The 27,758-nt window shown below is 23.0% G+C and overlaps 6 protein-coding genes across 6 annotated transcripts; 5 read left to right on the top strand and 1 right to left on the bottom strand.

Moving 5' to 3' along the window:
* Positions 1-1,373: 1,373 nt before the first annotated feature.
* Positions 1,374-9,627, top strand: PBANKA_0807500 (conserved Plasmodium protein, unknown function; the record flags this gene model as incomplete). The annotated part of the gene is made up of 10 exons (XM_034564227.1): positions 1,374-7,775; positions 7,906-7,977; positions 8,073-8,149; positions 8,262-8,328; positions 8,435-8,481; positions 8,588-8,659; positions 8,803-8,845; positions 8,962-9,035; positions 9,121-9,423; positions 9,546-9,627. The coding sequence occupies 10 exons, from the start codon at positions 1,374-1,376 to the stop codon at positions 9,625-9,627; spliced, it is 7,239 nt and encodes a 2,412-aa protein (XP_034421045.1).
* A 97-nt stretch (positions 9,628-9,724) lies between these two features.
* On the bottom strand, positions 9,725-10,399 carry PBANKA_0807400 (26S proteasome non-ATPase regulatory subunit 9, putative; the record flags this gene model as incomplete). The annotated part of the gene is made up of 1 exon (XM_034564226.1): positions 9,725-10,399. The coding sequence occupies one exon, from the start codon at positions 10,397-10,399 to the stop codon at positions 9,725-9,727; it is 675 nt and encodes a 224-aa protein (XP_034421044.1).
* Positions 10,400-11,073: 674 nt separating this feature from the next.
* On the top strand, positions 11,074-13,383 carry PBANKA_0807300 (conserved protein, unknown function; the record flags this gene model as incomplete). Its single annotated transcript, XM_034564225.1, has 2 exons — positions 11,074-11,139; positions 11,470-13,383. The coding sequence occupies 2 exons, from the start codon at positions 11,074-11,076 to the stop codon at positions 13,381-13,383; spliced, it is 1,980 nt and encodes a 659-aa protein (XP_034421043.1).
* A 575-nt stretch (positions 13,384-13,958) lies between these two features.
* PBANKA_0807200 (conserved Plasmodium protein, unknown function) lies at positions 13,959-14,615 on the top strand (the record flags this gene model as incomplete). Its single annotated transcript, XM_034564224.1, has 1 exon — positions 13,959-14,615. One exon carries the CDS (start codon positions 13,959-13,961, stop codon positions 14,613-14,615), a length of 657 nt encoding a protein of 218 aa, XP_034421042.1.
* A 1,570-nt stretch (positions 14,616-16,185) lies between these two features.
* On the top strand, positions 16,186-17,376 carry PBANKA_0807100 (stomatin-like protein; the record flags this gene model as incomplete). Its single annotated transcript, XM_034564223.1, has 1 exon — positions 16,186-17,376. The coding sequence occupies one exon, from the start codon at positions 16,186-16,188 to the stop codon at positions 17,374-17,376; it is 1,191 nt and encodes a 396-aa protein (XP_034421041.1).
* A 2,634-nt stretch (positions 17,377-20,010) lies between these two features.
* PBANKA_0807000 (DNA-directed RNA polymerase II subunit RPB1, putative) lies at positions 20,011-26,943 on the top strand (the record flags this gene model as incomplete). Its single annotated transcript, XM_034564222.1, has 1 exon — positions 20,011-26,943. The coding sequence occupies one exon, from the start codon at positions 20,011-20,013 to the stop codon at positions 26,941-26,943; it is 6,933 nt and encodes a 2,310-aa protein (XP_034421040.1).
* Positions 26,944-27,758: the final 815 nt, after the last annotated feature.

The following is a 27,758-nucleotide window of genomic DNA, read 5'->3' as shown; positions in this document are numbered from 1 at the left end:
AGTATACAATTTTTTTTTTTTTGATGGTTAATTGGAATAAATAATTACTAAAATATTTTTAGCACACAAAATATATTTTATTTGCAGATTGTATAACTTGTTCTATGAAATTTTATATTTAACTGAAAATATTTTTATTTTATTATTTTTATGCTACTACACCTATTGGTATTATATATGATTTATTTTACTTTTTTTTATAAGAAAAATATATAAAGATTAATTAAAGCTACATGATAAATAATTAAAAAAAGAATAAATAAAAAAAAAAATAATAATAATGATAAACTAGTTAAGATAATCTTTATGTATACATATGCATTTCTTTACTCTTATTTTATGTAAAACTAATGCAAAGTGTAAATAGAAAAGTAACTACACATGGGATTGGCATGAAAACGAAATTATATTTTGGATATTTTCAAAAAAATAATTTTATATTAGTATATGTGTGATTGAACCCTACATAAGGCAAAAAAAAAAAAAATTATATTTATAACTTTATTTGTTCCTATATTAATCTTAAGAATGTTATTCTCAAATTATATACATAGCAATATTTTATTATATATATATATATATATATATATATATATATATATATATATATATATACTATATACTCGTTAAGCCTTATGGCGAAGATCATATATGAATTTTTTTTTTATCCTTTACGTACAAATAGCAAACTGTGTACATATATAGAGGAAAATTAAAACAATTTTTTGTAATTTTTATAATTTATATAATTTTTATTTTTACTATTTCTTTTAATTAGTTTTTTATTCAAGTTCTACCATTCTTTAAAAATATGTGCTTTAATATATAGTCCTTATGTATGAATGCGTAAATATATGTAGTCTAATAAATAACAAGATATATACAATATATTTTATAATTTTCGCATTTGCACATTTTTTAAAAATATATTATTAAATATATATGAAAGCAACGTACAAATAAAAGCCAATTATTTTTACCACTTAAAAATAGAAAATATATAAAATTGAGAAAAAAAGGTAACAGGAGTTGATGCAAGGTATTTAATCGGAATAGTTAGTGATTTAAAAAAAAAAAAACAATAAAATAGCATAGTAATAGAATAATAATAATAATAATAATAATAATAACAACATAATAATAAAATAGCATAAAATAACACCATTTTAACATGACTAGTAGCGAACAAAATTAATGGAAACGAATGTGAAATGTCTAAGAATAGACAAAGAAGTAGTAAATCAAAGAATGGTTGCCATACTATAGAAATAAGAATTACATTAAGGAATTATAAAAAATATTATTCTTAAAAATTTATAAGATTTGTTTAACTATTTGCACAGATTTATAAAGAATTTTCAAATAGTTATAAAATGAGTGTTTATCATTTATATAATAATATAATACCTAGTAAATCAATACGAACAGCAGTGTGTGCAAATATTAAAGGAAATCAAAAAAAATATTTAATGTATGCGTGCAATAATTATATAAATGTATGTACTGTAGATAAAAATGGCTGCACATATGATTATTCTAACCATTCAGTTTTTTGCGAAATTCTAGAATTACGAGAATATGTTCCAGAAAAATTGATTGATAAAGAAAGAAAAGAAAATGAAAAAAAAATAGCAAACCAAACAAAAAAAATAAAAAAAAAAGAAAAAGATAAATCACGAGAACAAGTAAAATCATACTTATTTGTATTGACAAAAAAATATAACTTATTATTATTAGAATTTAATTTGAAAACTAAAGATTTTATTACATTAAATAGTATAAATTTATCAGAAGTAAATGGAATGAATATTGAAGAAGATATAACATTTTTATTGGATGAAAGGCATAGGACTATATTATTCTATGGATATAAAAATATTTTAAAATATATATGTTTAGAATATGATGATTATTTAAATTTATCACATCTGTATACATTGAGGTTAGATGAAAGACTTATTATTGATATGATTTTCCTAAAAAACGACCATAATACAGTATATAATAATAGTAGTAATAATTCTATTCTTAAAGATAATAAATCTACATCTAAAAGGAGTGTAGAGAATAATTCGGTTAATATTTATAGTGAAGAATATGAAAAAACAAATTTGTATACGCAAAGTAGAACCGACAATAGTTTTAATAAAAAATCGGAGCTTAATACAGATTATTATCAAAACAAAAATAAAAATCACAAACATAGTAATAACAACATTAATGATAGCAGTTCTAGATGCAAATCAATTGAATCAAAACGATGGCCTTTTGTTAAAAAAGAAGAAACAGAAATAGAAAGTGATAAAGAAAATGATTATGATAATGATATAAAAAAAAAGTTAACTGATACTGATGGTGAAAATAATGGTGATGTTTTTAATATTGATTTTAATAAAATTATGAACAATGAAAAAAATGAAATCAATAAATATTCATCAGAATCTAAATGGAGAGACAAAAAAAATAATGTAGATGCAACAATTTGCATATTATATGATTCTAAAAATAAAGACTCATATATATACGAAAGATATATAAGACTAATCCCAATTAATAATCGAAACGAAAACCGAATAAATTATGAAACACCCAGTAAATATCGAAATAATACAAGCAATAATAATAATAATAATAATAATAATAATAATAATAATAATAATAATAATAATATGACATCTACCCATTTTGTAGATAATGAAAATATGAATAATACAAGTAGTAATGATATTCATCATAAAAATTGTGAAAAAGAAAGTTTTATTTTACCTAACTATTATAAATCTATTATGGTAGATTCAAGTATTAATAAAATTGTTTGTTTAAAAAAAAATAGAATACTTTTAATAGGGTTTCAATTTATAAATTTTATAAATTTTGAAAGTAATCAGGATAAAAATTTTTTTTTAAGTTCAGAATTAAGAACAATTAGATGTGTTGAAAAATTAGGAAAAAATAAATTTATACTTGCAGATGATTATGGCGACATTTTTATTTTGTCTTGTTTATCAAAGTTAGATAATACATCACATATGCTGAGAAGTTTCCAAAATAATGATAACAATTATAGAAATGATATAATGAATTGCATAAGTCCCATTGATAATAATCATATTGTAAAAGAAAAAAACAATTTTAATTTCAAACGTAATAAAGAAAAACGAAATAGTATTGATGTGTGTACGAATTTAGGAAGTTGGGGATATTCAGATATAGAATCTATTCATCTTCAATTTATTGGAACCTGTTCTAGGTCGAATGTTATAGTTTCGATTTATTCAGACATAATATTCTTAGGATCCCAAGTAAGTGATAGTTATTTATTGCGAATGCACAACTATCCTGTAAATAGTAATATGGGTTCTAGTTTTGTTGGAAATGCATCTAATAGTTTTGCATTGAATCCTATTGATACAATTTTTCAAACAAATGAGAAATATTATGGTAATTTATATATAGATAATTTAAATAATGATAATATAAATACAATTCAAAATGAATTTAAAAATAATTTGAGTGGTGATATACATAGAAATAAAACAGATGTAAATATAAAAGAAGAAAATAAATTTTATATAGAAATTTTATCTTTTATACAAAATATGGGACCTATTTTAGATTTTTGTTTAATTGAAAATAAAAATGATGAAAAAGAAATAGTAACTTGTAACAGTTATGGAAGAACAGGTTGTATATCTATTATACGTAATGGATTAAAGACAAATATAATTTCAAAATTAAATTTTGATAAAATTACAAATATTTTTTCAGTTAAATATATTATATATTTGAAAAAGAACGATTCAAATGTTGATGATAAAGAAAATAATATAAATAGACAAGAAAGATCAGGGAAATTAAAAGAATCATTTCAATTTAAAGTGTTTGCAACATTAAACAATAAAAAACATGTTGAAATTAAAGATATAGATTTATCTTTTTTAAATAAATATTTTTTTGAAAATGAAAATGATATAAATGTTTTGAAATATTCAAATTTTATTTATTTTCATATTTTTATGATTTGTTTATCATATGGCTTTCACACAAAAATTATTGGAGTATGCATTGATAGAGAGCGTGAAAAAATTTCAAATATATCAAAAAAAAATGGAAAAAATAGAAATACAAATGATTCTACTTTTAATGAATTTTATTCAGTTTCAGAAGAAGAAAATTACAAAAAAGAAATTCAAAATGAAATATTATTATGTGAATATGAAAATACAGATATAGAATTAAATGTAAATACTATTTTTTTTAACATAATGAATAATTATCCATATATTGTTCAAGTAACTAATGAGTGTATAAATTTATTTTGTTGTTTATCAATCAAATTGATTTATAAATTAAAATTTAACTTTATTTGTAAATTTTTTTTGTATAAAGATTATTTATATATATATTGTGATAATAGTATAAAAATATATACAATTTATGATAAGGGTCTTATTTTTTTATATCAATATAAATTTGATAAACCAATTACTTATATTCATATATATAAAGGATTTATATTGTCATGTGTTTTTAGTAATAATAAGGTAATTTTATTTAATATATGCTACAAGGATATAGTTGAAATACGAAACAAAATATTAAAAAATATAGAAAATAACGAAATAAAACATATTCAAACAATTAAAAATATATTTACACCAGTATGTCATTATATTCCTGAACAAAATTTTTTTACATTTATCTCAGATATTCGAATAGTTGAATTTAATGATAACTTGTATTTATTTATTGGATATAATAATGGTGATTTAGAATATTTTTTATTAAGAGCACATTGTGAAGTTAAAAATATTAAAAAAATAAAAACAGAAAGAAACAAAAAAATAAGGAAAATTAGACAATCAAACGATACTTTTAAAAATGATTTAATTCAAAATACAAATGTATCTAAACATTCTTTAAATGCACAAAACAGAAAAATAAATTGTGAACAAGTTATTATAAATTCTGACTGTTCAGGCAATAATCTTAGTAAACATATATCTGAAGTAGCATTCCAAATTGATAAAGAAATAAATTTACAAACTGATCAAATAAAAGAAAATAATAGTGAATGTGAAGAAAATAAAAGTGGTGAAAATAACTTGAGAGACAATAATTCAAGCCCAAGTTCAATCAAAAGCTATTTCGAACTAAATCAAAAATATGAAGGAAATAAAAAAAAATATTTAAATATTTTAAAAATACATAAAGAATTTTTAAAAAAAAAAAAAGCATCATTAAAATATATATATAAAAAAAGTGAAGATTTAAATTGTGGTATGAATTATAAAATGAATAAAAATCGAAATAAAATAATTAATGATATTGAAAAAGAAAAGAAATTAAAAAAATCAAAAATAAAAATGTTAAAATATTTATCAGAAAATTATATAAATATATTTAATTATTTTAATTTTTCAAAAGAACAATTTAGAAATATATATGATTTCCATAAATTATATTCACAAAATACTGATCAAATAAAAATAGAATCGAAATTATTTTACAATATAGATATTAATTCAGAGAATTTTATTACCATTGATAATTTTCTAAAAACTAAATATACTGATATCAATTTAAATAATAATAAAAGTGATGTAGACAAGGGTTTAGACAACATTAAAGATGCAATGTGTAATGATTATAACAACTGTTATAATCAAAATAATTATACAGATTTTATGAATGAACAAACAAATTATAATTGGAAAAATCAAAATGAATTTTCAAAATATGATATGAAAAATATCCATGATGATATAGTAAGTGAAGACAGTTCAGGAACAGTAATAAAAAAAACGAAGAATTATAAATTTTTTTCGAATACAAATTTATGGAATACAGAAAGAAAAAATATTAGTGATAAAGATTTATCATTACATCATAGAAATCATAAAATATCAAAAGGGGATATAATAAAAGAAGATTCTAATTGGAATAGTAGTGATATTATAAATGATAATGATGGAGAGGGAACTGAAAAAGAATCGAGTTATATTATTTTAAATAAAAGACGAATGAATTATTTTTTCAATTTTTTCCAGGTTTATGGATTAGAATCAGATGATTCTACCATAAATTTTTGCACTTTTAAAAGGAAAAAATTAAAAAAAAAAGAAAATTGTGAAAAAAAAAAAAAAAAAAAAAAAAAATCCAAAAATAATTATAATCAAAATTTTAATAAAATAATTGATAGCGACACATATGGAGAAAAATATTTAGACATTGAAAATGAAATGATATATTATTCATCTTTTAGTTTTTCATCAAGTGAAACTGAAAAAAATAATACAAAAAAAAAACATCCTTTTCATATTTTAAAAAAATCAAGAATGAGCCATAATAATAATAGTGAAAGTTGTACTGAATTGGAAAGCATATCATCATCTTTATGTACTAGTAAAAAAAGTGAAAAAGAAAATGAAATTTTAAAGAATGCAATAAATATTTTGATGAATTACAATAAAAATTATGATCTAAATGGACAAAATGAAAATAAAAAATATCAAAATAGTATTAACAATAATGATAACACAAATAAACGAAAAAGAGAAATTTCAATAAAAAATTTAGATAATGAAAAAAATAATATTTATAATTTTAGTTATACAAACATAAAATCTGAAACTTTTCCTAGAAAAGCTAATAAAATAAGTTTAGGGATAGAAATAATTGAAAAAATATTAATTAGATGTTTAGAAAGAAATAAAACAAATAGGAAAGAAGATATAAACAATATATCAAATAAAAGATTGAGGAACAAATTAAGAAATGATATTTTTTATAATAAAAATATAAAATGGGAAGGTAAAAAGAACAGCCAAAATATTCCACAAACGTTTAGCTCAAGCGAAAGTTCCTTATCTTGTTTACAAAATTTAAATAATATTTTTTTTGATCAAAAAGTATATCTAAAAAAATATATTGTTAAGAGTGATAATGTATTACTAACGAATAGAAGAAAAATAAATGTGTGTAAATCTCCAATAAAATTTAAACAATTTAGTAAATTTTGTTCAGAAAAAAATAAAATTGATATAAATAGTAATAATAATACATGTGTAAAAAAATCAAATTTTCTTTTTATTTGTTCCGACAATCCTATAATAATTTATTCTGATATTAAAAAAAAAATATCCTTATCAAAAGTTTCTATAAAAAATATATTTTTGGTAGACATATTTAATGATTTTGATTATTTAAATCCATTTCATAATTTTAATAGTTTTAAAAAAAAAAATCAAAATAATTTATATTTTATTTTTTTTGATGGATTATCTTTATATATATCACATTTAAATGAAATTAATGAAACATATATCCAAAAAATACCATTTTATAGAACTGTTGAAAAAATTGCTTTTCATAAAGAGAGCGGTTTATTAATAACATCATGTCCTCCTGAAGAAAAACATAAAACAAATAAAAATTTAAAACAAATTATATGTTTTTTTAATCCTTATCAAAATTCATTTAAATATTCTTATATTATTCCTTCAAAATATAATGTGTCAAGTATATGTATATATCAAATTAATAAAGATATATATCCAAATAAAAGTAATATCAATACATTAATATGTGTAGGGACAGCTAATATTAATGATAGAGTTTCAGAGCCATCATCTGGTAATATCTATATTTTTTTTGCAAAGAAAAAAGATAACTTATTTGAAATTAAGCATATATATACGCATAATGTTAACGTTGGTGGAATAACGCACCTCAAACAATTTTATGATAAGCTAATTTCGACAATTAATAATACGGTAATTTATAAATGCATTAATAACAAATTCGTCATTATAATTTTTCCATTTATATATGAGTATATTACCAAATTTTATAAGTCATTTATTTTGATTCACTTTATTTTTATTTTTATTTTTATTTCCATAGGTTGTTATATTAGATATTAGCGATTTCCTCATTAATTTGGATAAATATGTGGATAACACAAACAAGCCAATTGTATGTTTTATTTTTCATGTATTATTTTCTATGAATCGGATAGTTTGTTCTTTTATTAATTTTGTTTTCCTATTTCTTGGCTTATATTTTTGTAGAAACTCGAAAATGATGGAACGATTGTAGATGTAGCATCCTTTACACCCAGTTCCTGGATCATGAGTCTTGATGTGATGTAATTAATACATATTATATTATTTTTTTTTATCTCTACATTTATAAATATATTTTCACTAAACTATAAAAAAATATGATACTATATCTTTATACTTTTTTTGTTTTTTCAGAGAAAATTATATTGTGGTTGGAGATATAATGACATCTGTAACTATACTATCCTATGATTTTAATAATGTAAATAATATTTATTATTTTATTCTGAAAAGTATGGAAACTTGTATTCTTATATATATTATTTTATCTAATTTGTATGTATTTTTTTTTTTTTTTCATTTCTTAGTCAACTTTAACTGAAGTTTGTAGAGATTATTCCAACGTATGGTGCACGTAAGACAAAAAACAATTATCAAATAAATTCATACATGTTTATATATTGTTTTAAACTTTCTTATTATATTGTAATTTCAACTTTTTTTTTTTTTATCAATTTTAGATTCGTTTGTGCATTGTCAAAAAGTCACTTTTTAGTTTCAGACATGGAATCCAATTTTCTTGTGTTTCAAAAGTGAGGCTCAAAAGAAAAAAGATGCAAAAAAAAGAGGCAGAAAAAAATGGAAAAATTAATAAAGCACTATCATATATATGATTGATGTATGTTTTGTCGGAACTGCATTTTCCTAATTTCTATATATTTTTTTTTTTTCAAAGGTCAAGCATAAGATATAACGATGAAGATTCGTTTAAATTATCGGTGAGTTATTTCGTTCAAATTATTATATGAGCATATGTATGTATATGCTTAATGAAATTTATATGAAATACTCTCATTTATTTGTTTGTTTTATTATATATTTTTTTTTAATATAGAGAGTAGCATTTTTCAACCATGGGCATGTTGTCAATAAGATGCTTCCTGTTTCATTATCCAGTCTAATAGAAGAGTTAAAAAAAAAAAAAATATATATAAATTAATTCCCATAATAAGTTCCGATTTTTTATTCTTTTCAAATTTATTTTATTTTTTAGAGAAGAAGCACAAAATGAAATTTTGCGAAAAAAAGAAAGTATTTTATGTGCATCAAGTGAAGGGTCAATTAGTTCGATAATACCATTTTCAAATTTAACAAATTTCAAAAAAGCTTTATGCATTGAAATAGCATTGAATGATAGTTTATCATTTATTGGAAACATAAATAACAATTCTAATAATACATATAAGATGAATTTGTCTGAAAAATCATGTAAAGGGGTTGTAGATGGGGAACTATTTAAAATGTTTTTTTCTATGCCTTTTGAAAAGCAATTTAAAACATATATTTATGCAAAATGGTATGTCAAAAAAACCATACAGATTTCATAATATAAAACATAGATCATATGTTTATATTGTCAATTATATGCATACATACATTTATACATATTTTTATTCACATATTTAATTTTTTATTTAGGATTGGAAAAAAATTAAATTGTAAATTTGGAACCTTTGAAAATTTTATTTTAGACATTGAAAATTTGTGTAGTTTTTTATGATAGTTGGATTTCCTTGTTTTACTTTTTTTTCGATTTTTTTTTTTTGTTACATTTATTTATTCAGCTTTTCTCTCCGTTTTTTAATTTCCTAACCTGATCATTTTGTTATTGGTACCAAGTGACATCCAATATATAAACCTGTAGATGTTTTATCAGGAAATATGTTACAATGATATATAGCTCCCTGTCTTAGAATTTTGAGTTGAATTTTTGAAGGGTTTTCTTTCATAAAATTCGATATTTTTTTAAATATATTATCTGTATTATTTATATTAATATTATTTCCCTCTTTTTTTATATTTGCAAATTCGAAAATTTGATCATTAAGTTTTATGCCCGCTTTATGAGATGGGGAATTTTCCACAATTTCATCGACCAAAGCAAAAACATTATTTTTTGCAAATTCAATATCCTCTATGTTAGTTATTGGCTTAATATTAATATCATTTAAATCGTCGTTGCTATTTGAATAATTTTCTTTATCCCTTTCTACTCTTATAACTGGTTTTGAGCTATGTATTTCATGTAAGTACTCTTCTATTTTCTTATTTATATTTAAATAGTCATTTTTTAGACATATTATTTTATTTCTGGCAATTCGAATTTTATATATGTCTATATCATTACGTGGGAACCCTTCTGAATCTACTAATTTTCCATGCATTCCAATATTCTTATTTTCAGAACTTTCTAAAAATTCGAGATTTTCTTTTATCTCATTTTCTATGCATTCACGCTGTTTTACAAGTTCATTGAATTCGTTTATCTCCATCAGAGTGTGGCAATTATATATCAAAATTATGTAACTCTCAAAAATAGAGAATGGTTAAAATAAAAAATCTGGAAAATTAAGCTGTAATCAAAATATTTATGTGATATTAAGCATGCCAAACATTAATTTACCCAAATTATGAATGGGATACTTTTTATCTATCACATTAAATGCCAATAGAAATAAAGAGCGTACCCTCATGTAGTATATTATACAATTGTTATTTCATTTATATATATATATTTACATTTATATGCAAAAAAATGATATATATTTTTTCCCATTTATTTGGTACATATTTATCTGATTCTTTATTATTAATACAAAAATAAATGTTGAGAATACATAAACCAAAATATTTCAACTTAAAAAAAAAAAAAAATTAAATTAAAACAGTAGCAATGATAGCATCAAAATTGAACCATATTCAACATAGTAAAAAAAAATATACGCGCTTTTCATTATACAGAAATAATGTTAAAATTGTAAACAATTTATTACTTCAAAAAATATAAGGTAGTGTATTTCAAAAAAAAATAAAAATAAATATTACACATTAAACAATAAAAACAGAGAAAACACCAAAATGTTAAAGTATGTAATAATAGCAGATAAAAAAAATTGAGAATTGTGATTTTTAAACTTGGAAGCCATTTAATGGCTCAAGGGATAAAATGAAAACTGACATTTTCCTGATTTCTCTTAAAGCCGCGAAAAATAATATTTTTCAAGTACAGAAGGTATGAATAAAAAATAATAATATATAAAATAAATGTATCATACATATATATATATATATATATATATAATAGTTATATATATTTAAGTTGGTACATGACGATGTTGTGTATGTATATAAACCTTATGTAGTGGAATAAAACTGCATTTAGAATTGAAATGGATTTTCTACAATCGTCTTTTAATACAATAAATTATATGACAGTATTGTTGACATTCATTTTTACTATCAGTTATGTGCTTATTATACAAGTTTATTGAATTTATTAACTAATATAATATTATAAATAAGGTACATATATGCATATTTTTCTTTTTCTTATCATTTGCAGCGATTTGCATATTACCGATTCCATAAAAGAGTAGGAAAAGGATCATGGTCACGATATATAGAGAGATATCAATTACCAAGAAGTATAGAAAATACACAACGTCTCATATTTAATTATGAAGCAACATTTTCTGAAAAAAAAATATCTAGCAGTTGGCAATGGATGCTACCTAAGAAATTGGCGCAAGCCACTACTTCTGATGAGGTTTTAAATGTATGGGTATATTATAGACATAAAAGAAAAAAGGGATATCATTATATGAAAGTATTAAAACGGTTAGTAGATGTTGGCATGTGCTCAAGTAGTGATTGGAGATTTAAATTAATATCATCAAGAATAGAAAATAAAATTAATACATTTTTAAATTTACCTAGAATATGTTATTATTATGGTAAATTAAAAGCAACAGCACAATTAGAAAATATGACAAAAATGTTAAATAATAGATTATATATTTATTTACCTTACCAATTAATATTAATATTAAGAAGTTTTGCGATATGTAAATTACAGGACAAATATTTATTTAGTAAAATTAGAGACTTATTACGCTCACATATTAAAACTATAACATTTAGTCAATTAACACAAATAATTGAATGTTATGCTTCTTGTTTGATACATGACTATTTATTTTTTAATGAGTTAACACAAGAAATTTCACATCGTATTAATTTATGCAATTCTGAAAATCATAATCAATTTGAAAATTTAGATAATCCATATTTTGACAAAAAAAATGATAAAAGTTATGAGAGTAATGATAACAACAATGTGGGGACTGAGCAGCTGATTATTAATGAAAATGATGATGATATAAATCGTGATAGAGATAAAGCTTTATTACATGCATTGGCTTCTGAAAATAGATTAATAAAATATAAGCAAGAACATTTAAATTATTATCCAAATATAAAAAATATAATTGATATAGCTTATTACTTTTCTGTTTTAAAATTTCAGAACTACCCCTTTTTTGATTATATCAGTATGTATGCAATACATATGCTAAAAAATAAAGAAAACAGCTTAAACCCTCATTTAATAGAAAAAATTGTTCAATCGTTTTATTCATTAAAAATTAATGATATAAAGCTTTTTGAGCACATATTAAAGCATATACAATTATATTTATATGACTATCCTCCTAGTGTATTATGTGCAATTGGTTACTATCTGTCTTTAATATTACCTTGCCAATATTCAGAAATATTTAAAATTTTTAAAAAAATGTTATTACATGTGGAAAGCCATATTAATATTCTTGATTTGGATTCCCTTACTAAATTATCTTCATTTGTGAATAAAACATTTACGGACAAAGAAAATACCAAAAGAATTTTGTTGAATATAAATGAACAGGTAAAGAAGATAGACCGCGATTATAATGCTCAAGGAGCTTCCAATGTCGAATTCAAGAGAAATAAAAGCGATACTTATGATGTACCAAAACTTATAGAAGTTTTATCCTTACACAATTGCATCGATGAAGGGACATTTAACATTTTATGTAAACATGTGCATAATAATATAAAATATTTCGAACCCTGTGATTTTACCAGAATAGCAAGAGCTTTGAATAATATAAAAAAAAAATTAAATTTATGTGATGAAAAAATTATAAATGCTATATCAAGACATGTTATAAAACAACATGATTTATTCAATGTTATTGATTATCATCAAACAGTTAATTCATTATTACAAATTGATGGAATGAAAGATATATATAAAATATATTTAGTTAAGCATCATAACAATATACCATTTTACGGATTTAATGAATTAACATTAAATTTCGAAATTCCAAATGAGCCTAAAAAACCTATTTATAGATATAAAAATGGTACTATATTTTTTTCGAACAAAAAAATTAAGCAGCAATATCCGTTGTATAAATCAATAGATGACTAGCTTTTTTTTGTATAGCTAGCTAAAATTAAGGAAAAAAAAACATACACACATTATTAAATTGCTTTATTATGCAGCATTATATTGACAAAATTTTTTTTGTATATGTATTGTACATAAATATATGTGTATTTCACTTTCTTTTTTATTACCATTCATAAAATAATTACATTCTTTAGTTAATTGTGCTATATATTATTTTTCCATATATACATAATAAAGTATAAATATTAATTTCACAAAATAATATATAATATAATGATTTAATGAAAAAAATAAAAATTGGCACATTAAAAAATTTTAACTGTGCATATATCGCTTGTAATTGTTTAATAAATACCTAACCTTCTCCCAAAAGATATTCCTGTCTAAGCCATTATTTTGGGAAATAAAAAACGCAAGAAAATTAAAAACCGTATACGCGTGTTGTGTATTTTGTTGCTACCCTTGTGATTATAAATAAATGTTTATATATGCTCGTACAAAGGACGATTTGTTTTTCACGCTCTGTGAAATGTAAAATAATAAATTTTTTTGTTTTATTTTTTTGTTTCTAATTTTAAAAGATAGTTAACAAAATGAATTTGCTTCTTTATTTTTTATTTTTGTATGCAACATTTTGGATGGGAAGCTTAGGAAAAGTATTTAGTGATATGTCAATAAAACCAATGCACTTAAGGAAAATAAAAAGTAAGAATGATATACATGAAGATAACTATTATGCTATAGATGATGTATATTATGTGGAGGATACAATGTCCAAACTAGAAAGCGATATAAACAATAGAAATAAAGAAGATAATATAATTGATCACAATGATCGTGTAAAAATAAATAATTTGAGCAAATTGAATAATACAAATATCTTTAAAAGTATGAACAAATTATTATATGAAAGTAAACCTAATGATAAATCTTTAAATAAACAGATAACAAAAATTTTAAACATCATTTTAAACACACCAAAAAATGAAACGATAAATATAAAGGATATTAATTCTTTGCTCAAAAAATGGAAGGATATCAATAAAATAAAGCAAAATAGAAGCAAGTTAAATAATAATGAGAAGAAGAATTTAATAAATTTACATAATTTTAATAAAAATACCAAAGTAAGTGACAAATTTAATACTTTTGATGAATTAGAAGAATTAAGTAACAAAGATAATATAAACGAAGATATCCCAAAAAGTGATTTTATAAATATTCATTATTTATTAGAATTAACACATTGATATATCTCAAACCCTATAAGACACAGCTGTGAAAGTGAATTATAATAATTTATTACCTATTTTAGCATATGTTTACTCATTTGTTTTTTTTTTCACTTTTTTTCATGGTGAAATATAAAAAACTTATTAAATATAGAAACTAAATTCGTAATGCTTAAACTTTTAATGTTAAAACATATGAATAGGAAAAATACATATATGATTATGTATATTAACTTTGTAAAATAGTACCAACTTTATTATTGTAGTTGAGGGTTAATTATGATAATATTTTTTTTCTTTTCATTTTTTAGTATAAAAGTAGGCATACATAGATCCTACAACACATATTCCATTTTTAGAAAGAAAATAAATATATAAAAAAAACACAAAAATCAGTTAAAATGTGTGTAAATATCATATTTGTATAAAATAAAGAAATATATATATATTTTTGTTGTATTATACCTTTATATATATGTATTATAATGGTATTTTTGTATTTTGTTACATATACTTTTCTCTAAGATATCATATTTTCGTATAATATGGTCAATCATATAAATGTGTAAAATTGGAGGGGAATGAATACTATATTATATTTGCCTTATATATGTGATATAATTTTTGTTGGTATTTTAAAGGATAGTTTTTTTACCAATTATTTGTTGACACTAGATTAATTAGGCATTTGAATTTTTTTAGTATTATATATGTATTAAATATATATACTATCTTCCTTTTATTTGTTTATAGCTAATATGAAATTAAAGCAAAAAAATTAAAACAACGAAAAAAAATATTTTATAGGGAAAATTTATTTAACGGCATTATTATTTTACATTTATAATAGTAATTTTTTTATCCATATATTTTTCTTTGCATTTTTTCCATTATTTCATATTTTTTTATATAAATAAATGACAATATGTAATAAATACATAGGTAAAAGCCATGCTTAAGGTTTAATAACATAAAATATATATAATATATATATATGAGTAAATTGTTTGTGTATAAATAGGTTCTATATGGATATGTATATTTACATACATAGGCTTTTATTTATTTGATATATTTATTTTGATAATAAAAATATAAAAAGAAAATCGCCGTTTAATTCTTTGCAAAAAGAAAGTGAAACAATAGCCATTTCGCTTATAAAATTATGAGCAAAACAAAAACTAGCGATAATAATAATAAATAAGCCAACATATAGTAATAAGCAAGGAATCAACGAAGTGAGTGATCCATAACATAGTGATAAATAGAAATAATTTCTTAGGAGCACAAGAAATAGCAGAAAAAAACGTAAATATATTAATAAGAGGTCCATAAATAGAACCACAAACATATATGCATACATATTTATGTATACTCATGTTCGAATGTAAGAATATTGAATACGCTTATATAGATATTGTACAGGAGGTTAATATAGTGTGAAGAAAGGAGATAATACATTATTGTAATATAAAATAAGAGAAAGTATTATACATATATTTGAAATAAAAATAAATTATTTGTATATATAAACATATACATACATGATACATATATAGATACATGCGCGAATTTTTTATTTCAAAAAATGAATTCATTATGTGAAATATCATGGAAAAAGGGGGCTTTAATTCATTGCAATCAAATATTATTATGTCATAATAATATAAGTAAGAATTGTACAAGATTGATAAGCCAAGTCAGAAACTTTTATGATTATAATAAGAATATTAATATATTAAATGGAAAAAAATATATAAGCCGAAAAAATCATAGAATAGGTACATTTTATGAAAATAGATATAATTATTATACAAGTAGTGATAATAAAAAAAATTATAAAAAAATATGGAGCAGTTTAGGATTTATAATAATACCACAACAAACAGCATATATAATTGAAAGGTTAGGAAAATATAAAAAAACACTATTAGGAGGAATTCATTTTCTTTTACCTTTTATTGATAAAGTAGCTTATATATTTTCATTAAAAGAAGAAACTATTACTATACCAAATCAAACAGCTATAACAAAAGATAATGTCACACTAAATATTGATGGTGTATTATATATAAAATGTGATAACCCTTATAACGCTTCTTATGCTATTGATGATGCAATTTTTGCTGTCACACAATTAGCACAAGTTACTATGAGAACAGAATTAGGCAAACTTACTTTAGATACAACATTTTTAGAACGAGATAATTTAAATGAAAAAATAGTTAAAGCTATTAATGAGTCATCAAAAAATTGGGGTATTAAATGTATGAGATATGAGATTCGTGATATTATATTGCCTGTTAATATAAAAAATGCAATGGAAAAACAAGCAGAAGCTGAAAGAAGAAAAAGAGCTGAAATATTACAAAGTGAAGGGGAGAGAGAAAGTGAAATAAACATAGCTATTGGGAAAAAAAAAAAATCTATTTTAGTTGCAGAAGGACAAGCATTTGCTATAAAAGCCAAAGCAGATGCAACTGCAGAAGCTATAGATATTATTGCAAATAAAATTAAAAAGCTAGATTCACACAATGCTATTTCATTACTTATAGCTGAACAATATATTGAAGCTTTTTCAAATATTTGTAAAAGCAATAACACTGTAGTTATTCCTGCTGATTTAAATAATGTTGGTAGTTTAATATCTCAGTCCTTGTCTATATATAACAATATTAAAAATTCACAAAAAAAAGAACCACATAAAATACAAAAGACTGATTATTCAGGCGAAAATTTATTATTACAATCAGATGAAACAAATAATAATGATACTTAATCAATTGTTTGGAATAGTATCCAGTTGATTTTTCTTTTGTTTTTTCACATTTTTTTTCACTTTTTTTTGCTCCTTTTTTTCAATATATTTTTCACTTACAACTATGATTTTGCGCGTTTATAATATATATATTTTGTTTGACACAATAAAAAAATTATATTTTTTTTTCATATATTTTTGCACCTTTCTTATTCTATTTATGATTTTCATTTTTTTTATTTTCCCCTACATTGAAACAAATTTGTTTTATCCAAAATTACATACCCCTTTATAGGGAATTATTTGTATATTTTACATTTGCTTATTAAATTTTATGCATATACACAAATGCGACATATTTATAATATATGTGTTCCTATTTACATATATACTTATTTATTATTTTTCACAAAAAAAATTGAAAACTTTTCCTATGTGTATGGACTGTAATACTGTGCATATTTTTTAATTTTAATACTTTTTTTACTAATAATTATTAACAAAATTAGTTTGTAAATATATAGGTGTTTATTTTTACACTTATGTAATATTTACTATATCATTGTTGTATGCCAAACCAAAAGGAAATCCAATTTCCATAATTCTATACATACCTCTCTATAAAGATTATATATGCACTAAGTAATAAGATGAAACTAAAGTGGAAATAAAAACATAGTATAATTTACCTATGCTTTTACAATTATAAATTCGTTTTTTTTTTTTTCAAATTTAACTTGAACATTTTCAATGTATGTCATTGAATGCCAAAAGACGAATATGACTATAAATGTGCTTTACATATAATTTTAGAAATATATTTTTTCGATTTTGGTAATACATATATTAATATATATATAATAACCATATATGATAGTTTTTTTTCAAAGTCCTAATAGCACATATTCGTATACATGCTTATTTACATAATAACCTTTATTTTATATGAGAAGAATGAATATATAAGGTATGAATTTATTTAAAGGGTTTAAGCTTGGCAGTTCTTGCTTTTGTAAGTACTAATATTTCTTTATAATGTAAAAATATGTTCTTTGTTGACTGCATTTTAAATATTATTCCTATATTTTTTTAACTAAAAAAAATGTTGGGGAAGCATAAGATTCTACTATTACAATTTTGCTATAATATACATATTATTCCTTTATATGTGCAGAAAATATCACACGCTTTTTTCCCACCTCAATTTTTTAATTTACATACTATTATATAATTATTTTTGTTAACTAATAATATGATCTTCTAATGTTGTAGCAATTTAAGCTGTTCACATTATTATATTTCTTTTTATTTATTTATTTGTTTATTTATTTTTTATTTTTTATTTTTTTAAATATTATATAATTATATATTTATTCAAATTTTTTATGTCATGTTGATCACACTATACGCACAATATTTATGCTTGTTGATAAAAATATTCCAGCAATTTATGCATATATATATATATATATATATATATAATATATAATAATAATAATATAATAAAAATAAATATTTTTTTTTTTATTTTTATTGCTTGAATAAAATACATACATAGGTAGATAATACATTTATTTATAGCAGTACGCTTTTATGTTAACCTTTAAAGAAGTGTTTTCAATTTATGTAAATCATAAATATATATATCTACATATTTATAGTAACTACTTTTTTTATAATTTTCCCTTTTTTGTAAACTTATGAAAATTATAAAAAATAAAAAGATGTAAAAATGAAGAATTACATATATTTATAGTATGTAAAAACTATACAACAATGATAGTGTTATATGGTATAATTTTATGGATTTATTTTTGTATACAAGTTTTATTATTTTTAAATGTTAACAAAAATATATAATTGTATTATTATCTAAAGTAATAATAACGAAGGGGAAAATTTTTAAATTAAATATACCAAAAAATAACTACTGGTTTAGTTTTTATTGTATTATTATTTTTTATATTTATTTTAAATGAACTTTAAAATTATTATATATCATACTAATATACATTTATTATATTCATTGGTTTGTTCGTTCGCACACTTTTTCTCTTTGTTCTTCATTTTTTTTTTTTGTATAATGCTTCATGCTTTTTATTCGAAGTAGTGTAGTAAATAAATAATGTATACACTTGTGTATGTATGTAATATATATACATATATATATGAATTCCCACTGAGATCATTCTTGATTGTATTATAATATGAATCAAAATTCATATAAGTAAACAGATATATAATTTTAAAGCATAATATAAATAAGATTATCATTAAACTAGAGAGGGGATGTGTTAAAAATTCAAATATAGTCATAATTTCATGTTGTATATTATGTATTTATAAACAGTTGTTCAGATACAATATATATGCTAATCTCAAAATAAGAACAAAAATAATTTTCCATGAAGGGAAGTATTGCGTTTTATACTTATATATATATATTTCAAAGTGAGAATAAATAATCATGCCACATATTATAAAAAAAATAGTTTTGAAAACTTAAGTTTATATATACATGCAAAAGTTTTGCATGCTTTTATTTATCTTGTTCTTCCACATAGAGGCAAGAAAATATCAAATTTGCTTTTCATAGAAAACGGAAGAATAGGAAATATAAGAAGACAACAACAAAAAAAGTGAAAATTATAAAAAATGACAGTTGATTTAAATATTCCATACTCAGCATGTGAGTTAAAGAGAGTGAAAAGATTAGAACTAGGGGTATTAGACCCAGAAATAATAAAAAAAATAGGAGTATGTGAAATAGTTAATGTTGATATATATAAAGATGGATTTCCAAGAGATGGAGGATTAAATGATATAAGAATGGGAACGATAGATTATAAAGCTTTATGTGGTACATGTAATATGAATGTTAAAAACTGCCCAGGTCATTTTGGATATATAGAATTAGCAAAACCAATGTATCATTACGGTTTTATGAATGTAGTATTGAATGTATTAAGATGTGTTTGTTATCATTGTGGTAGATTACTATGTGATATGAATAGTTCAAAAGTAAAATATATAGAAAAAATAAAAGTAAATAGTTTAAGATTAAAAAAATTATCAGAATTGTGTCAAGGAATAAAAGTATGTAATCATTCTTCTGCACAAGATGATAATATATATATAAATGATACCTCTATAGATAAGTTTTATAATAATGATTTAAGTAATTTAAATGTTAACCAACAAATGCTTTTAAATAGTAGTAATAATTATAGTAACCTTTTTGAAATGATAAGTAAAGAGGATGTAGATTGTGGCTGTGTTCAACCTAAATATACTAGAGAGGGTCCAAACATGTATATCCAATTTTTACATAATAATAATGAAGATGACATAGATGGTAGTAAAAGAAGGTTAAGTGCTGAAGAAGCATTAGATATATTAAAAAAAATAAGAAAAGAAGAAATGAGTATACTTGGATTTAATTCAGATAGATGTATACCACCATCTTTAATATTAACTTTTATGCCTATTCCTCCACCATGTGCAAGACCATATGTACAATATGGTAATCAACGAAGTGAAGACGATTTAACACTTAAACTTTTAGATATAGTAAAAACAAATATACAATTAAAAAGGCAAACAGATAGAGGTGCAAAATCTCATGTATTGCAAGATTTATGTTCATTATTACAGTTTCATATTACAACATTATTTGATAATGATATACCAGGTATGCCAATTGCAACAACTCGATCTAAAAAACCAATAAAAGCTATAAGAACAAGATTGAAAGGTAAAGAAGGTAGATTGAGAGGAAATTTAATGGGTAAAAGAGTTGACTTTTCAGCTAGAACAGTAATTACTGGTGATCCTAATTTAAATATAGATTATATAGGGGTACCTAAATCTGTTGCTATGACATTAACATTTTGTGAAACTGTTACTCCCCTTAATTATGATAATTTAAAAAAGCTAGTGGAAAGAGGTCCATATGAATGGCCAGGAGCTAAATATATTATAAGAGATAATGGATCAAAATATGATTTAAGGCATGTTCGAAAAAATTCAGAAAAAGAGTTAGAATATGGATATAAAGTAGAAAGACATATGACTGATGAAGATTACATATTATTTAATCGACAACCATCATTACATAAAATGAGTATTATGGGACACAAAGCTAAAATATTGCCTTATTCTACATTTCGTTTAAATTTAGCTGTAACTTCACCATATAATGCTGATTTTGATGGTGATGAAATGAACTTACATTTAGCTCAATCACATGAAACCCGATCTGAAATAAAACATTTAATGATTGTGCAAAAACAAATAGTTTCTCCACAAGGTAATAAACCTGTTATGGGTATAGTACAAGACTCATTATTAGCTATTAGAAAATTTACTAGAAGAGATAATTTTTTAACAAAAGAAGAAGTTATGGGATTATTAATTTGGATACCATACTGGAATTATAAAGTTCCAACTCCTGCAATAATAAAACCCAAACCTTTATGGACAGGAAAACAAATATTTTCTATGTTATTACAATTTGATGATAAAGATATGAATAATAATTTTGATAATGATGATAGATTTAAATTTGGAAATAATATGGGAAGAGATAATGAAAATAATTTTGGGAAACTAAGTGGGTCAAATAATCCAAATAGCCCATTGTCTCTTATGGATAATATGCATATAGGTAATATACGAAATGAAATAAATAATAATGTTTCAAATATTTCTAACGTGGGTAACGGAGGGGATAATGGATATGGTAAAAGATGTAAAATGAAAATAAATTTAATTCGAGATTCTTCTACATCTTGTAAAGATGATAATCCTTATTGTTCAAATAATGATGGTAAAGTTATTATTAAAAATAATGAATTATTAAGTGGGATAATTTGTAAGAGGGTTGTTGGATCTTCTAGTGGTTCTTTGATTCATATATTATGGCATGAAATGGGACCGGATAAAACTAAAGATTTTATTTCAGCTTTACAAAAGGTAACAAATAATTGGCTTGAATATGTTGGTTTTACAGTTAGTTGCTCAGATATTATAGCTAGTAATAAAGTTTTAGATAAAGTTAAAGAAATATTAAATAAATCTAAAAATGAAGTTACAAAACTTGTAAAAAAAGCACAAAGAGGTGAATTAGAATGTCAACCTGGAAAATCTTTATATGAATCTTTTGAAACCCGAGTCAATAATGAATTAAACTGTGCTAGAGAAATGGCAGGAAAAGTTGCATCTGAAAGTTTAGATGAAAAAAATAATATCTTTAGCATGGTGGCTAGTGGTTCTAAAGGTTCTATAATTAATATATCACAAATTATATCATGTGTGGGTCAACAAAATGTGGAAGGAAAAAGAATTCCATTCGGATTTAATCATAGATCATTACCACATTTTATCAAATTTGATTATGGGCCAGAAAGTAGAGGATTTGTATCGAATTCTTATTTAAGTGGGTTAACACCACAAGAAGTTTTTTTTCATGCTATGGGAGGTAGAGAAGGTATTATTGATACTGCTTGTAAAACTTCAGAAACTGGTTATATACAAAGAAGATTAATTAAAGCTATGGAAGATGTGATGGTACAATATGATCGAACAGTAAGAAATTCATATGGTGATATTATTCAATTTTTATATGGTGAAGATGGAATGGCAGGAGAATATATAGAAGACCAAATTATCGATTTAATGAAATTAGATAATAAAGAAATTAAAAAGTTATATAAATATAATTTTGATGACGAGTCATATGGAAAGGATTATTACTTAGGTAAAGAAGGAAATACATCAGAAAGATTAGAAACAGAAAATAAAAATAGAGAAAGCGACATAAGAGCGCTTGATACAGTATCCATAGGATGCGAAGAAAATCCAGCCTATATTGATTACGATAAACAAAATATATTAAACCAAGAATTTGAAGAGTTGTATAAATGCAAAAATTATTTATGCAAAGAAATATTTTCTGATGGTGATATAAGACAGCATTTACCTATTAATATGAATCGATTGATTGAGCATGCCAAATCTCAATTTCCTTTTATTCCAGTAATTAGTAGTAAATCCAAAATTCAAACAAAGATAAGCAGAGATAGAGGAAATGATACAATGGGTATAGGTGGAAATAGAAAAAAAAAAAAAAAAAGTAAAACAAAAAAATTGAACGAAAAATCAATACATGGTGAAAACAACATAAATGAGTTAAATGATGAAGGAAATAAAGATCTTATGTTTGAAATTAAAAAAGAATATGAGAATAATGATTTATCTACTGTTATGAAAAATGATAAATCATTCATGGGATTTGAGGCATATAATAAAGAAGACAGTGATAATTATGACGATGAAGAAGATAGTAATGAAAGTGATGATGATGCAGATTATTATTTTTCAGGAAATAATGAAAATAATGATTTGATTGGAAATAAATTTGGAAGTTTGGTTCGAAACAGCTATGATGATAAAATAAATTCGATGGGTATAAATCCCGTAGAAATCGCACAAAAAGTAAATAATTTTTTAGATAAATTAGTAATAATTAAACAAATAAATAATAGTGATACATTGTCGTTAGAAGCCCAAAACAATGCTACAATATTATTAAAAGCACATTTAAGAACATATTTAAATTCAAAATTACTAATACATACACATAAAATAAGCTTAAAAGGAATTGATTGGCTATTACAAGAAATTGAAAAAATATTTTATAAGTCATTATGCCATCCTGGAGAATGTGTAGGAGCATTAGCAGCCCAATCTATTGGAGAACCAGCAACACAAATGACATTAAATACATTTCATTTTGCTGGTGTGGGTTCAAAAAATGTAACATTAGGGGTACCGAGATTAAAAGAATTAATAAATATTGTTAAAAATGTTAAAACACCATCTACTACTATATATTTAGATGATATGATATCAAATGATCAACAAAAAGCGAAAGATATATTAACAAAATTGGAACATACAACATTAAAACAATTAACATCACATGCTCAAATTATTTATGATCCTAATACAACAAGTACTATATTAGAAGAAGATAAATTATGGGTTAATGAATTTTATGAATTTCCAGATGAAGATGATACCCAATATACATTAGGTGAATGGGTTCTGAGGGTTCAACTAACAAATATACATGTTAATGAAAAAAAACTAACTATGAAAGAAATTGTATATATAATATATTCTGTTTTTTCAAGTGATGAGTTAGATATTATATATACAGATGATAACTCAGAAGATTTAGTTTTAAGAATTAGAGTAAAATATTTAAATGGGGAATATAATTTTTTAAGTGGAAATGGAGATAATATTAATGATGACCAATGTGAAGATGAAGATGGTGATGAAAGGGAAATTCCAGAAAATTATAATAACATAGCTAATACTTTTAAGGTAAAGAAAAGTACATCTGATATGAATGAAAAAAATGAAGATAATGCAACTATTAGTGGTAATAATATAGGAAATGTAGATCATATTGTAAATTCCTCGATAGATAATCTAGGGCAAAATATAGATGGCACTAAAAGTATTAAAAAGGAAGATGGTAGAAAGGGAATACATAAAAATGATAACAATGAAAACGACGAAGAGGATGATGAAGAAGAAGTTTTTCTTTTTGGAAGTGATTCTAGAAACTTAGAAAATAAAGAAAGTAGTAATAGTAGTCATAATATGAATAAAATCCCATATGGAAATGATGAAAACACATCTAATTTTTATGACGGAGAAAAGAAAAAGGGTGAATTAAATGATGATCAACATATCAGTGGTAATAATGGCGGTATGGGTGGAAGTAACAAAACAATGGGAAAAGGAGGAGATGATGAAAACAATCAAAAAAATAGAAAGAAAAATTTGAATAATGAAAATAATACAATGATATCAAAAGAAGATACCGAAGACACATTTTTAAAAAAATTAATGGAAGAATGCTTATCTAGTTTAAAATTAAGAGGAATTGAAAATATAACAAAAGTATATATGAGAGAAGAATCTAAAATTACTTATGATTCTGAAAATGGTAAATTCGTTCGAAGCTCTCATTGGGTATTAGATACAGATGGTTGTAATTTAGAAAGTATATTTTGTGCTCCATCAGTAGATTTTAAAAAAACTATATCAAATGATATTGTCGAAATATTTGAAGTTTTAGGTATAGAAGCAGTTAGAAGAGCATTACTAAAGGAATTAAGAACAGTTATATCATTTGATAGTTCATATGTAAATTATAGGCATTTATCAATACTTTGTGATGTTATGACACAAAAAGGATATTTAATGTCTATAACTAGACATGGAATAAATAGAGTAGACAAAGGACCATTAATAAAATGTAGTTTTGAAGAAACTGTAGAAATATTATTAGAAGCAGCTGCATTTGCACAAGTAGATAATTTAAGAGGTATAACAGAAAATATAATGTTAGGACAATTATGTAAAATAGGTACAGGTGTATTTGATATAATTATCGATAATCAAAAATTAAATGATGCAAATCAGAATTTAGAAACTATACAAGATATAACTAGTGCTGGTTTTACAACACCAGATAGTAATGGCAGTAATAGCAATCAAGGTATTATAACACCTGATGGTTTACAATCACCTTTAGGAATAAATACAATTAGCTCACCTTTACCTTTTTCTCCAACTTATAATTCAAATTTATTATCTCCTACTTTGCCAATTGATAATGTTAATAATATATTGTCACCACAATGTTTGCTAAATTATTCAGATAATATTATGTCACCATCAAAAAATAGCGATTTTAATAATTTAGACACTTTACAATTAGGAGGCAAATTTTCTCCAACCCAATCGCCAAGAGCTCCTTTATCACCTACTTCACCAACTTCAGTTATTCATTCTCCATTTTCTCCATTTGATAATAGAAATCATAAACAGCCGCTTGATCCTTTATTATTATTTTCCCCAAAAAATAATGCATCTACAAATCCTGGCTTAAATAATTATAATGTTTTTTCACCTAAAGCAAATATGAATAATATACAATCGCCTCTTATATATTCACCAAATCCTATGATCGATATATTTTCTCCAAAACCCCAGATGCAAAATAATATATATTCTCCATCTTATTCACCAACATCTCCTACATATAATGCAAATAATAATGCATATTATTCTCCTACATCCCCAAAAAATCAAGCAAGTGATGATATGGGGGGTAATAAAAAATACAATATTATGTCTCCTGTTTATTCAGTAACTTCGCCAAAATATTCACCCACTTCTCCACAATATTCGCCATCATCTCCAGTACCTAATAATCCTAGTAGCCCACAATATTCTCCATATTCAATTACTTCTCCAAAATTTTCACCAACATCTCCAGCTTATTCTATAAGTTCCCCTGTATATGATAAGAATGAAAACATGACAGGAAAAAACCCTCTTTCTCCTGCATACATGCTGCAATCTCGTGTGCAAATAAGACAAAACGCGCAAGGTACGCAAGTTTTTTCTCCTATTCAACAAGGTGGTGCACATGATGTACAAAATGATGATCCATTTTCACCAATTCCATATAACATGGATGAAGAGGAGATGCAGGAAGAATAATGCTCAGAAGTTAGTAGAGAGTGTATTTTATGACAATAATATATTTGTGGCTTTTTCTTTTTTTATTGGATTAACTGAGTATCCATTGGAAATTTGAGCCTGATGGCTTGAAGCTCGATGCTTTGAGTATTTTGTGCATAGCTCGTATAGTATGCCTTTTAATACACGTTTCATAATGTTTACATATATGTATATTTTTTTTTGTTTTACATAAAACTAAACAATAGTTGCCTAGGCACTCACGCATATAAGAAACTATACATATGTATATATACACACTGTGCGCATTGATCTGCCAAGGTTATTTCCTTTTTCTGAAAAACTGAAACAAAAAAATGAAAAAAAAATTATTATATCGAATGCAACATTAGAATCACCATATGTCAGCTATATATCAACAGTGAGAAATTCGAAAATATTTTGTTTAAGATTTTTTTTTTAAAGCGTAGATAATAACATAATATTAGCAACGAAATATTTTGCATACTTGTATGTATATTGCTTTATCTAATAAATAAATATAAAGAGAAGTATATATACAATCATCTATGCTAATTTAGCGATATATGCTCATATTTTTTCTATTTAGAAATTATTTTATTAATATATAATATTTTTTATTGAAATGTAATGTATAATTTTATAGTTGATACAAAAAAATATCTGTAGAATTGATGTGCATAAAATGTTCTTTTAAAGAACACGATCCTTAATTAAGCATATAAAATGGGAAACATATTATATATTAGATTAAAACAGAAGAAACATAAAAAAACAATGTTGAAAAAATGTAGTATGTAATACTATTGCATTGC

Source organism: Plasmodium berghei (genome assembly GCF_900002375.2).
Source record: "Plasmodium berghei ANKA genome assembly, chromosome: 8".
In the NCBI taxonomy this organism is placed as follows: domain Eukaryota; phylum Apicomplexa; class Aconoidasida; order Haemosporida; family Plasmodiidae; genus Plasmodium; species Plasmodium berghei.
This window is presented reverse-complemented; position numbering and strand designations above follow the sequence as displayed.